This window comes from Gymnodraco acuticeps, unplaced genomic scaffold (genome assembly GCF_902827175.1).
Source record: "Gymnodraco acuticeps unplaced genomic scaffold, fGymAcu1.1, whole genome shotgun sequence".
Taxonomy (NCBI): domain Eukaryota; kingdom Metazoa; phylum Chordata; class Actinopteri; order Perciformes; family Bathydraconidae; genus Gymnodraco; species Gymnodraco acuticeps.
This window is the reverse complement of record NW_022992095.1, coordinates 83,846-97,331: the sequence shown is the minus strand read 5'-3', so window position 1 is coordinate 97,331 and position 13,486 is coordinate 83,846. Positions and strand designations below refer to the sequence as shown.

Sequence of the window (13,486 nt, the reverse complement as noted above, 5' to 3'; positions counted from 1 at the left end):
GAATGACCAGATGATTACAGATGTACAATTAATGATTGTTTTTGTATTCCCAATGAACAGATATGTGTTAAATAGTGGTGATAAATATATTTTATCAGATTACACTTTCACACTAAACTAATTAATTAATTGATATTTTCAGATTTATAAGGTATTGAACAATAAGATATTTCTAATATTATAACAGACAATGTTACTATCCTTAATCATTACCAGGTAAAACAGATGTCTTGATATTGATTACAGTTGATGCTCTGAATAAAGAACAGATGTTTTGATTTTTCTTTTTCAGGTTGTTATACAATAAAATGTTTGATTCTTCAGATTGTTAAACATTTTGAGAATTGTTTAGCTTTCCCTTCAGATTTTGAAATGACATAATGATTGATAGTTGAAGTAATGTAATTAATTAAATATCATGCCTTACTCTTGAATAAAGCGTAATGAAGTAAACGTAAAGTAATTTTAAAGATTGAGGACACTGTAACTTTACAGATTACAGATTGATCGATTCATCACTGTGAATTTATACCTTAACTAGGAACCTTAGCTGGATCTCTCATGATTCTGATTTAATACCTCAATTGGATTTATTATAAATCCTAAATTCTAATTGTGTTTTAATAAGTAATTGCCTTAAAGTAAATCTTTGAGATGTAAGATGATTTAGAATTTGTGTTTGATGAATGAGATTAACTGAGTGATAAATGATAAAATATCTTATTTTTGAAACATATATTTTGCTATAATATTGTTGTATTTCATGTGTTTATTATTGTGCCTTTTGACAAAAGATGCCAAGCACTGAAGAGAGATGATTTTTATTATGATTGACTGTGTTCAATCAGGGTGATTGAAATGTTTTCAATCTTGTTCTATTTTTAATGTAATGAATGTATCTGAGCCCACCCAACTCTGAAGACGCTTATTGATTTTAAGTATTGACTGAAATATTCTTAGACTAATGTTAATTGGTTATCAATAGATTGATAAAAAGAGTGAATCTGTAAGAGAATATTTTCATCTGATCTGTTTATAGAGTTTCTTATTGTTTTATAGAATCTGTGATACTGCAAACATCTGCTTGTAGTCAGTCAGAGACTCCTCTTTAGGTTGAGGTCACAGGTCAAACGCTTCTCCTATGTCCGTGGGGGGTTGACCTGGCAGCATCTCTTTGAGACAAGCAGACCATTGTCTCGCATCGGCTATTGATTATACGCGGGCTTTCTGGGAGCCCGCCTCTCCTCGTGTTGGTTAGATGTTTTGTGTCTTTTGGTGCAGAGATTACCTTGGTGGAGCACAAGGACAGTGTGAAACTAGGATGATCTCCCGGCCGTATGTAATTGTCTGTCTCTCAATAAATATCAGTGTATTGACAGGCGAATCCAGTTTCCCTCATTTGATGATGCGCTCAACATTGCTGCAAAGAAGTTTTTACTTCACAGTGTTGACTATGTGTGGCTAGCTATGTTAGCTCCGTTAGTGGGCCGGCTTAATTTATCTACAAGGGATTCTTTTTTCCCCTCTCTGTTCTTTTGGGACTGTAGCTTTGGCACACTTCCTTGTTAAATGCAGTAATCTTTATTAGCTTTGTCGGTAATGTTACGCCCGGTTAACGGGCAGCTACTGCATAAGTACACTTGACTTGACCGTAAACTCAGTTATATCTGCTACATTTATTTTTGATATGTTCTTGGGGTTAGCTTACTGTCGGTCTGCTAGTTGAGTTACTACATTAATCATTTAATGATTCATAGATCCCTGGTTGTACATTTACATTGTTTTTTATGAGCATGTATGGATATGTATATTTGAGGATATATAGATTTAATTTCATTATTTTGATATACGCACTATTATTAGATGTTATTACACATCTTTAGCAGCTTTTGCTATCCATGTTAAATTTGTGAGACCTGCTAGTTAGATTGTATGGATTCCCACTAGCACATTTTCGGGTTGATGTTAACATGGGATGTTGTTGGGCTCAATTCTGTATAGCCCTTGGTTCTTATTCTGGTTGCGGACTGTTTGGTTCTTTTTGTGGGATGGCCGGTTGGGGGTGTAATGGCCTCTCCTTTTTTTTTGTGTCATGTGTGCATGTTTTTGTTTTTACCTTTTTGCTCATGGGTTTTTTGCGGGTGGGCGGGATACCTCAGGTCCTTTCCACAATTTCTGTGCATTCCTTTTATTATTATACTGGTACACACTGCTCACCTTTATAAATGTCACGATCTGTCTTTATGGTGTTTTGTCTTGTCTTGTTTCATGTTTTATGTTGAAAGGTCTTCACTTCCTGTCTTGCCTGTTTCTGTCTGCGTTGTGTCTTGTTTAAATCTGTCTGTGGTTCCCGGTCGTTAGTTTCCCTGGTGTGTCTAATTTACCCGATTGTGTTCACCTGGTGTCCCTGTGTTTTCTCCTCCCTCCTCACCTGTGTCTTGTTTCTGTGATTAGTCTTGTGTGTATTTAAGTTCTGGTTTTTCTGTCTGTCTTTGTCGGTTCGTCTTTTGTCATGACTTGTTCGTCGGTGAGTGTTCTGTTTTGTCGTTGTTATCACCTAGCCTTGAAATAAAGGAATTGTCACTTTATTCTGCATTTGGGTCCTACCTGCTTCACACACCGTGACAGAACGAACCGACCACAAAATGGACCCAGCAGATGATCCATGGGAGGTTGAATTACAGCATTTAACCTTCTATCTGGCTTGCTGCTTCGATTGGTGGAAGGGAGCGTCCAGTGTTCGGCAGAAGAGGGCCGCTCTGGTAGAGGCGCTCCGGTTGGCAGCAGAGAAACCATGTTTTGTTGAGTTTTTACCTGACTGGATTTTGGACTTCCTTCAAGCATGTGATTCCAGGCATGCTAGCTCCCTGTCTCCCAATTCCCAACCTGGCACCATACGCCTTGGTGGGTTCCGCCTGAAGTCAACCCGTGCTTCTTCCCCAGTTCCTGCTCCTGTCCAGGAGTCGTATTCCGGAACTCGTCAGGCTTATGGAGGTCCACGGAGTATTCAGAAGGCTGCTAAGAGGAGTCGTCGCAAGGCCAGGCTAGCAGCCCGAGCCCCAGCAGCCATGGTTCCGGCTCCAGTACAGGCCCCAACAGCCATGGTTCCGGCTCCAGTGCCGGACCCAGCAGCCATGGTTCCGTGCTCCAGTACCATCCCACATAGCCATGGTACCGTGCTCCAGTACCATCCCACACAGCCATGGATCCGTGTTCCGGTTCCTTGCCCAGCAGCCATGGTTCCGGCTCCAAAACCGGCCCACACAGCCATGATCCAGGCTTAAGCTCCGGACCTTACAGCCATGTTTCCGGCTCCAGAACTGGATCTTACAACCGTGGTCCCTGCACCAGAGCTGGCCCATACAGCCATGGTTCCGGCCCCAGTTCCAGCCATGATTCTGGCTCAAGTACCGGGCCCAGCAGCCATGGTTCGGGCCCCAGTTCCAGCCATGGTTCCGGCTCAAGTACCGGCTCCAGCAGTCATGGTCCAGCACCTCGTCTCCTGCTGGCTCCCCAGCCGACGCCAGCTCCCCGAGTCTTGTCGGCGTACCGGCCGACTCTAGCACCTCTTCTCCTGTTGGCTCTCCAGCCAACACCAGCTCCCCGAGTCTTGTCGGCGTACCGGCCGACTCCAGCACCTCGTCTCCTGCTGGCTCCCCAGCCGACGCCAGCTCCCCGAGTCTTGTCGGCGTACCGGCCGACTCCAGCACCTCGTCTCCTGCTGGCTCCCCAGACGACGGCAGCTCCCCGTGTCCTGTCGGCGTACCGACCGACACAAGTCCCCTCTCAAGTTCCTACCCGAGTCCCCTCTCGAGTTCCTACCCGAGTCCCCTCTCGAGTTCCTACCCGAGTCCCCTCTCGAGTTCCCTACTCGGAGTCCCCTCTCGAGTCCCCTCTCAAGTCCCTTCTCGAGTCTCCTCTCCAGTTCCCTCTCCAGTTCCCTCTCAGGTCCCCTCTCTAGTCACCTCTCAAGTTCCTACCCGAGTCCCCTCTCGAGTCCCCTCTCCAGTTCCCTCTCGAGTTCCCTCCTTTAGTCCCTCCTTTAGTCCCTCCTTTAGTCCCCTCTCTAGTCCCTCCTTTAGTCCCCTCTCTAGTCCCTCCTCTAGTTCCCCTCGCGAGGTCCCTCCTCTAGTCCCTCCTCTAGTCCCCTCTCGAGACCCCTCTCGAGTTCCCCTCTCGAGTCTCCTCTCGAGTCCCCTCTCGAGTTCCCCCTTGGTTCTCCTCTCGAGTCACGTCTCGAGTCACGTCTCAAGTCCCTACCCAATGTCCTGGTCCGTTGGAGGTTCCGCTGGGGGTCCTGCCAACTCCATGTCCTGTCCCGTTGGAGGCCCCGTCGACTACTCCTCTGCCGGGGGTCCTACCAATCGTATGTCTGTCCCGTTGGAGGTCCCGCCGTCTACTCTCCTGCCGGGGGTCCTGCCAGCTCCTTGTCTTGTCTCGTTGGAGGTCCCGCCGACTACTCTCCTGCCGGGGGTCCTGCCAACCCTTTGTCCTGTCTCGTTGGAGGTCCCGCCGACTACTCTCCTGCCGGGGGTCGTGCCAACCCTTTGTCCTGTCCCGTTGGAGGTCCCGCCGTCTACTCTCCTGCCGGGGGTCCTGCCAAACCTTTGTCCTGTCTCGTTGGAGGTCCTGCCGTCTACTCTCCTGCCGGGGTCCTGCCAACCCTTTGTCCTCTGCCATTGGAGGCCCCGTCGACTACTCTCCTGCCGGAGGTCCTACCAACCCCTTGTCCTGTTCCGTTGGAGGCCCCGCCATCCTCTGTCTCGCCGGGGGTCCTGCCAATCCCGTGTCCTGGTCCTCTTCCGTGGGGGATCCTGCCGAGGCCTGTCCCACCAGCTCCGGTTCCTGTCCGGCCGACACCGGGTCCTGCCCGGCCTCCGGCGCTCGCCCGTCAGCGCCTTCCTGCCCGGCCTCCGGAGCTCTCTGGTCTTCGCCCTCGATCCCGGCCCTCTGTGAGCCGCGGTCTTCGCCCTCGATCCCGGCCCTCTGTGAGCCGTGGTCTTCGCCCTCGAGCCCGGCCCTCTGTGAGCCGTGGTCTTCGCCCACGATCCCGGCCCCCTGACTCTTCCTACCGCTGCCCTCGTCCTCGAGCCCGGCCCCCTGACTCTTCCTGCTGCTGCCTTCGCCCTTATGCTCGGCCGCCCGAGTCCCCCACCTTGGACTCTGCCTTGCCCCAGGGCCGTCCGCCCGAATCCCCCTTTTTGAACTCTGCCTTGCCCCCGGGCCGTCCGCCCGAGATCCCTTCCTGGTCCTCTGCTGTGCCTCTGGGCGGTCAGCTCAGTCCCGTCCTCCTGACCCCCTACACCCACCCTGGTGGCCTAGTGATACTCGTTTATAGTAGGGGCCAATTTTAATGCTGTAGTGTATGGGACCCAGCTATAGATAGATCAGGAGCCTCTGAGACATCAGACCAAAGGAGGGCTTCTTCCTCCCTGCGTGCGTGCGTGGGCTCACGAAACAGGGCTAGTGGACCAATGGCGCCTGATTAACCCCTCTTCGAAAGATTTTTCTTTCTTCTCCTCCAGACATAAGACCTTTTCTAGAATCGACTACTTGTTCGCCTCACCCCATCTCTTTGACAGCACTGATGTTTCCATGCTGCCAATAGCTCTCTCCGATCACAAAGGCATCTTACTCTCCGCCTCACTAAGAAGACTCTCTTCCCGGGCCCCTAGGTGGCGATTTAACACAACTTTGCTTAAAAATTATGATTTCTGTAAACAATTTAAGGCAAAACTCACCGAATTTTTAGAGTTTAATGTAGGATCTGTCGAAGATCCTAGGATATTGTGGGACTCAATTAAGGGATTTATCAGGAGCAATTCAACACTATTTGCATCTAATCTGCGAAAGGCTCGACTCTCCAAATTGGAAATATTAGAAAATGTGTATGCTAATCTGAACGCTTCACTTCAATCGAATTACACTGAACAGCTTAATTTAAGGTTAAAGGTAGTTAAGAAAGAAATCAACTCAATTCTTAGACAGCGATCCAAATTTTTGATGCACAGGACAAGACAATACTATTACTTCCACGGCTCTAGGCCTAGTCACCTGCTGGCTATGAACATTCGTGCTGATGAACACTTCGCTGATATCCCTTCTATCAAAACCCAGCAAGGGGAGATAACCACCAACCCTAAGCGGATTAATGATGCATTCCAATCCTTTTATTCTGAATTATATAGATCTGAAATAACTTTTGATAAAACTAAATATGAGGCTTTTCTTAATGAGCTGGAATTACCATGCTTAACAGAGGATGATTCCAAACAATTGGCTGAGGCTATTACCTTGGAGGAACTTAAAGCAGCGGTCCTCGACATGCAAAAGGGTAAGGCGCCTGGGTGGGATGGCATCCCCCCCAGAGCTCTATTTGACCTTCTGGGACCTTTTGGGCCCGCTGTTGCTTTCCATTATTGCATTTTCAATAGAACAGAGTAGTTTTGCCAGAGATGTTAATACAGCTCTTATCTCTTTACGTCTAAAAAAGGATAAAGATCCATCTGATTGTAGCAGCTACAGGCCCTTAAGCCTACTTTGTGCCGATCTTAAAATGTACGCAAAGGTCCTGGCTCGTCGCCTACAGAACTTTATGACATCTCTAGTTCACTGTGACCAAACCGGTTTCATAAAAGGTCGTCTAGCCTCGGACAATCTCAGGCGTTTGCTGCACATCATTGACGCTAGCAAAGATGATAAAACACCAGCTGCTGTATTATCTCTGGATGCTATGAAGGCTTTTGATAGGCTAGAATGGTCATACCTATGGGCTGTTCTAGAGTCTATGGGATTAGGTAAGGGGTTCATCCATATGATCAGGGCTGCACATAACTGGTGCGCAGGTGCGCCAATGAAAGAGCACAGGGTCATTTGAAAAAAGGCGCATTTGCGCACCAACATTGAGAGAGAGGAAGGGAGAAGAGAAAAGAGAGGAGAGAGAGAAGAGAGGAGAGAGAAGAGGGAAAGATATTTGCGAGTTGCATATGAACTCAGGGCCGGCCCGTAGCACTGGCGTTATAGATGTTCGCCTAGGGCGCCAGATCTGGGGAGGCGCTGCGCTGGCAGCTCTGGGAGGGAAAAACATTTTTTTGACCATTGGTGCTCATCCTAATTTTCGGCCTTGATGTAACAATATTCATAATTAAGTAAATGTAACACGCTTTTCACCCCGGTTACACGTTTAATTTGCCCTGTACGATGGGCGCTGTAAGTGATGAAAATGGGGGATGTTGGCTTATCTGGCGCCCGCAGCTCACAGCCAAAATGCGAGTGAGCGAGGGAGAGAGGGAGGGTGCACCGGTACCGGCGCTGTTATTAGAATCTGGTGCTATAGCTGCTCTAACGCAGTGCTTCTCAAAGTGCGAGCGCCCCCTGGTGGTCCGTGAGTATATTGGTAACATTTCACATTTGAAATAAATGCAAGTTTTCCGCACTCTCGCGGGAATATCTCCGCAATGGAGCGAGCTTAAGTTTCACTTTCGATTGCATAATATAGCCCAGATAAACACCTTCATCACACATGTGTACACTTGTTTGTACCATTTTCAGGTGATTTGTAAAAAACGATGTTGTTTTTGGATATTTGTGGAGTTGGGTGGTCCGCGAGTGTTTTTGTATTGGTTAAGTGGTCCTTGGTATGAAAAAGTTTGAGAAACACTGCTCTAAAGGATATAAGAAGATGTTTCTACAATGATGTGGAGGGAGAGTCCTCTCCAGTCAGATAACTGATAACTATAGCTCAGTGAGGTAAAGGACTCTGAGTGTTTAGATAGTTCACTTTAGTCTAAGTTCAAACGATTTGGTCACAATTTATGTAAACGCATATTTCCAAGGCACTCCTTTATAATTATTGGGATAAACAGGTTTGAAATCATTCCAATGTATACTATAGGACAGTAACCAAAAATATCCTTTAAAACTGGAGAGATAAAAAAAAATACATAAATAAATGTTAAGGTAAAATAAGATATGAATGAACAACACAAATAAAATAAGTTACATTAATTTGTTATTGGCTATGGTAGGTTATTGGTTATGTTCACATACTTATTTGATTACATCCACTTTTCTAAGATGACAACAGAGACTTTCGACCCAAAACCAGCTGTTGACTTGTGGATGCAAGCATCTAATCGCAGACTCAACCAGAGAGAAAGAAGTAGGCCTACATCATCAGCTACCATGTCTGACAGTCAGGAGGGTAGTGATGACAGCTTGTAGGATTACTGCTCGTGCTAATGTTGTCTTGTGTTCACCTCTGTCTGCATGTGTGTTCTGTGTTCACCTCTGCATGTGTGTTCAGTGCCGTGTGTCTGGCAAATAAAGTCAAGACCCCCTCAAAAGTTACGGTTTATTTCATTTTAAGGATGAGCACCAAGCAACATCTCCAGGTGCTCCTTTGAGAACCAGGGCAAAAAAGTTATGTGCACCCCTGCATATGATCAAAGTACTTTATTCTGCCCCTTCAGCAATGATTTTAACAGGCAAAACTATCTCGTCGCTTTTTTCTGTAGCAAGGTCATCCAGACAGGGCTGCCCCTTGAGTCCAGGGCTCTTCGCCCTCTCGCTCGAGCCACTGGCCCAATTTATTAGACAATCACAGGATATTATCCCCATTTCTATCCAAGGCTCGCTTCATCACATTGCCCTGTATGCGGATGATGTACTGATTTTTATGCGGAACCCCTCAACGTCTACAACTCGTCTGCTTAGTGTAATAGAGGAATTTGGCAACCTATCAGGTTTTAAGATTAATTGGCCCAAGTCTGCCTTTTTGCCTCTCAACGACGCTGCCAAATCAGCTATTCTCCCTGCAAACATTCCTGTGGTAGAACATTTCAAATATCTTGGTATTGAAATATTCCCAAACCTTAACAAGACTATAAAGAATAATTATACAGACACGTACAACAAGGTTCTCCAGGACCTCAATAGGTGGTCGAGCCAGCCCAACTCACTACAAGCCAGAGCTTCAATAATTAAAATGAATATACTGCCTAGAGTTACTTTGATCAGTTCAATGCTTCCTTTATCGCCCCCCAAGGGTCATTGGCAGAAACTACAGTCGGCAATTTCAAAATGTATTTGGAACAACAAGCGGCCTAGACTCAAAATGTCCACTACTCAACGAAGGAGGCTTGATGGGGGGCTGGCAGTACCAAATTTTAAATTGTATTTCTGGTCCTTTTCATTAAGACCTTTGATTAATTGGTTTGACCCCCAAGCTGTGGTTTCATGGCGGGCTTTAGAAGAGAAGTTAGTCTCCCCATGGAGACTTCAGGACATAATTTACACAAACATATCTATCAAACAATGTCAGCTTAGGTTCGGCCCTCTGATTACTCATGTAATTCAGACTTGGCGAAATGCACAGAAATTATGCGCTATTCAATGCCCCTGGCATCTCAATTCGCCAATATTTAATAACAACCAATTACTCATAGGGCGGAGGCCTATTAATTATTCCCAATGGGGGAGGAAGGGTCTTCACACCTTGGGAGATATTTACAGTGACAGTGGTCTCCGCTATTTTCAGGATCTTAAAGGCTGTTATGACCTTCCAGGCACCTCTTTCTTTTTTTATCTACAGCTTAGGACAGTCCTCAAGGCTTATGGGGTCCCGTGGGATCAACAACTAGCACGGCATCCATTCCACATACTCATCACTGATAGAAGAACATCCACGGGCTTTGTCTCTATGTTTTATACTCACCTACTTGAGTCCTCTTATGGTGACCTTCCCTTAGATAGACTGTGGAGGAAGGATGTCCCATAATTGAGACCTGATTTTAACTGTGATTCAGTCTGGGCTAACATTCGTCAGGCGTCTCGCAATCCCGACCACCAACAAATCCACCTGAACTATGCGCAAGGGGTTTCACCAACTAATCGACTAGTCGACTACCTTTACCACTATTCGGCGCTGTAGGCCCTAGGGCCTAGTCAACTAGTCGTGAACAAAATGGAGGTAAACGAGGTGCTGCAAAATGCTCCAAAACATGTCCGACATTCTTATGTATGGCAGTACTTCAACAAAGATGTAACCAACTCCACAGTGAAGTGTCAGTTGTGTACAGCTGTACTGAAGTACAACAAAAATACATCTGCTATGCGCAACCATCTGAAGATGAGACACCCGCTGCCGACAGCTAGCACTAGCAGTAATGCTAGCACCAGTGAGCAACCGGCACAGGACAGAGGCAGACGAGCAGCAAAATAAAACGGGTCTACAGTGATGCGGATGATGAGCTACGGGATTACTGCCAGCGGACACTGCATATCCCCACAATGAATAACCCACTGGAGTGGTGGGCAGAAAACGTGCACCGCGTCCCCCGTTTAGCCAAGCTTTCGAGGAGCTACCTGGCTATTCCAGCCACAGGCACCCCGAGTGAGAGGGTTTTTTCCCTGGCAGGCAACACTGTCACCCGAAAGCGGTCAAGCCTCCTTCCCTCACATGTCGATGCGTTGGTGTTCCTCAACGAAAACCAACAATCTGGAAAGGTGGACGTTATCGTGGAGGACAGCGAGTAAATTGTTGCGCAATGCGCTGTTGCGCACTGGATTTACGTGGCATTTCTGTACAGAGTTTTTTGCTGTCGATTTTGGTGAGTCCAGTTACTGTTTGTTATTTACTCAGCCATGTAACACAAATTAAAATGCAGTGTTTAATGTAACTGTATGAGTTCCAATATAAAATACAGTTGTACACCTCTCTTTGTGTGTCTTTATTATGACGTAACGACTAGTCGACTGCTATTTTGAAAAACGTGTCGACTAGTAAATATTGGTAGTTGTGAAACCCCTACTATGCGCATAGAACTTACCTGACACCCAGACGGCTGCATATGATGGGTCTTCTGGCAGATGCTCGGTGTACCCTGTGCTCCATGGGGGCTCCTGGTACATTTCTCCATATGTTCTGGGAATGCCCACCTGTTGCTCGCTTTTGGAACGGGGTCTCCTCTAAGTTGTCCGACATATTTTCTTTGACTGTACCTGTATCTGTGTCTTTTTCTTTTAAATGACTTGTCTCAGCTGCCGGCTACTGAGTACCAGAAAATACCTCTCTATGCTGGCCTTACGGCTGCCAAGAAATTGGTTGCTATGAGGTGGAAACAACCCGACAAGCTCCCAGCTGTATTTAAGGAGAGAGAAAGAGCACTTCATGAACCAAACTGTTCCACTGAAAGGTCCTGCTGGTGAGTCTCTTTTGTTTTTGCTGAGAAATTTATCATTAAACTATTTATTTTTCTGAACTTCATTTTTAGAATTTACTTCACTTTTTTTAACTATTGATTTTTAAATAATGTGATTTTTGTGGAATGTATGCTTAGATTGTAAATGTATTTAGTGTAAATGCTGCAATGCATTGGTATGATTTGTTTGAATAGCTTTCAACCTTTGCACACATTTTCAGCATTAGTTAAAAGTTCTTTTCTGGTTAAAACTGAAATAAAATAGAAAGTTCATCTCACATTCTTTTTATTTCAAGCAACTCCATTTATTTTGATAATGCTCATGTTGATTTAAATTCCTCATTTCAAACTTCCCTTACAGTTTAAAGGTCCCTGATCCTCTGCAACCATGATCAAATTGGTAATGTTTGATTTTGGATTACATCTCCTTTCATTCTATGTAGATTTACAAGTTCTGCATATACAGTATGTCATAATAAACTTTACATTTTGTATTTTCTCCAATAGTTAAGTGTTGCCATTGTTGCCGCATTGTTCTTGGGTAGGTTAATTATAAAAATTACATGATCATATTTGTATTTCACCCGGAATATACAAAGTCACAGTTTGTAAAAAAATTATCTTAACCTTTACCAGAAAGCCACCAGTGGATTCCAATAGGTCCAACAGATCCAGAAGATCCAGGTAAGTAATTTTTTAAACCATTCAGTGGCATAAGCATTCATTTCGGAGAGTTTTACAGCTTCCTACCCAGTCGTCCTCTCACTCGTTTATTGCTCCTTGCAGTGTGCTGGACCGACTGGTTTGACCGTGACAATCCCAGTGGCTCAGGGGACTGGGAGCTTTTGAAGGACCTGAAGAAAGAAATCCATGGAAATATCTGTGAATACCCTCTGCACATTAAGGTCGTTACCACGGACACCATGACCCCAGCCATCTCCACAGGGCAGACCTTCTATACGTAAGTTGCCTCACTGAAATAATGCAAATGATTATTTAACCACATCCCATGAATACATCGGTACTTCTGAACATTAAAAACTCCTTACAAGTCACCCATATGTGCTGCCTGGAGCTACACCTATAACAGTGAATAGAAACTCTGTACATGGACATTTAATTTACATTAGAAGACATTTGAATTGTTTGAAATGATCATTGTGGATATCTGAGATATTTAATATTAGAAACAAAGTTCCACCTGACAACAAGAACAATTATGATAATTGAAAGGGTTGTAGAGGTTTTGAACTAGCATCAATGTACTTTAATAAACTATGTTGGGTTTATATCAGAGCTAAACATGAATTATGGTTCAAGCAATATATCCAATTTAAAATACCTTTTTTTTGGTTTTAAAATTGGTTTTCTTCATATAACTATGGAACTGATTCATTTAATAATTGTTATTGTTTTTCAGCTTCCATCCGACTCAGGGATTTGTTTGCCGCAACAAGGACCAGAGTAAGGACATGTGCCGTGACTACAAAGTTAGCTTTTTGTGCCCGTGCAGGCTCGTGGAGCCGTAGTGGATTGTCCGTAGGTGTTCGGAACAGGGGGTCACAGGTTCAAACCCCACTGCAGTCAGCATGTTGTTGTGTCCCTGGGCAAGACACTTCACCCCAAATTACTCCTGTGGGGATTGTCCACAGTATTGAGTATGTAAGTCGCTTTGGATAAAAGCGTCTAACAAGTAACATGTAATGTAATCAAGCTGCGACTCCACAGCAAACATCCAACAAGAATATGAAGCTTCGATTGCTTTTAAATGTTGTCCTTTTCTCTTTACCTGTCTATTTTATATCTTACTTTGCCTGATGGAAGAAGTTCAATAGACCTTTTATTACGGCAGACATGTTGACTTGTATCAGGAACAGGACCATGAAGCCTTATCAGCTGATTAAAACTGAGCTTTATATCGGAGTATGTGTATACGCCTGTACGTTTACCAACATGTCTTCTGTGTTCAAATACCTCATGTCATGTGCTTTATCAGTTTTCTTTTCTTTTTCTAGTGATTATGAAATCATTGTCTTGTAATGTAGGAAATAAATCCACATCAAACAGCAATAAAACTGCTAATAATTAGCAAAATCCCTTTTGTCATTAAGTTATTGCTCATAACCACTCCTAAGATTGTCCTCACATGCTTACATGAAGTTGTAATTTGGAGTGAATAATGCCGAAATTTTGTCTTTTCAACATATGGTGGGAACTGATATGATATGCAGACCGTAGGAGGTGCTCAATAGCATTTTAGCAGCAATAAGGGAATGTTTAAAAAA

At 44.8% G+C, this 13,486-nt stretch overlaps 1 protein-coding gene across 1 annotated transcript; it reads left to right on the top strand.

Annotated features, from left to right (window-relative positions):
- Positions 1-11,063: 11,063 nt before the first annotated feature.
- LOC117537545 (cartilage intermediate layer protein 1-like) lies at positions 11,064-13,281 on the top strand. The gene is made up of 6 exons (XM_034202791.1): positions 11,064-11,204; positions 11,563-11,601; positions 11,709-11,742; positions 11,838-11,885; positions 11,988-12,162; positions 12,622-13,281. The coding sequence occupies exons 2-6, from the start codon at positions 11,590-11,592 to the stop codon at positions 12,728-12,730; spliced, it is 378 nt and encodes a 125-aa protein (XP_034058682.1). The 5' UTR covers positions 11,064-11,204; positions 11,563-11,589; the 3' UTR covers positions 12,731-13,281.
- The last annotated feature ends 205 nt before the right edge of the window (positions 13,282-13,486 follow it).

What these genes read in the sequence shown, in the direction of transcription:
- LOC117537545 (XM_034202791.1), top strand. An exon ending in TGTTGCCGCATTGTTCTTGG is followed by an intron (nt 11,743 to 11,837) that starts GTAGGTTAATTA and finishes AACCTTTACCAG; the next exon opens with AAAGCCACCAGTGGATTCCA. An exon ending in ACAGGGCAGACCTTCTATAC is followed by an intron (nt 12,163 to 12,621) that starts GTAAGTTGCCTC and finishes ATTGTTTTTCAG; the next exon opens with CTTCCATCCGACTCAGGGAT.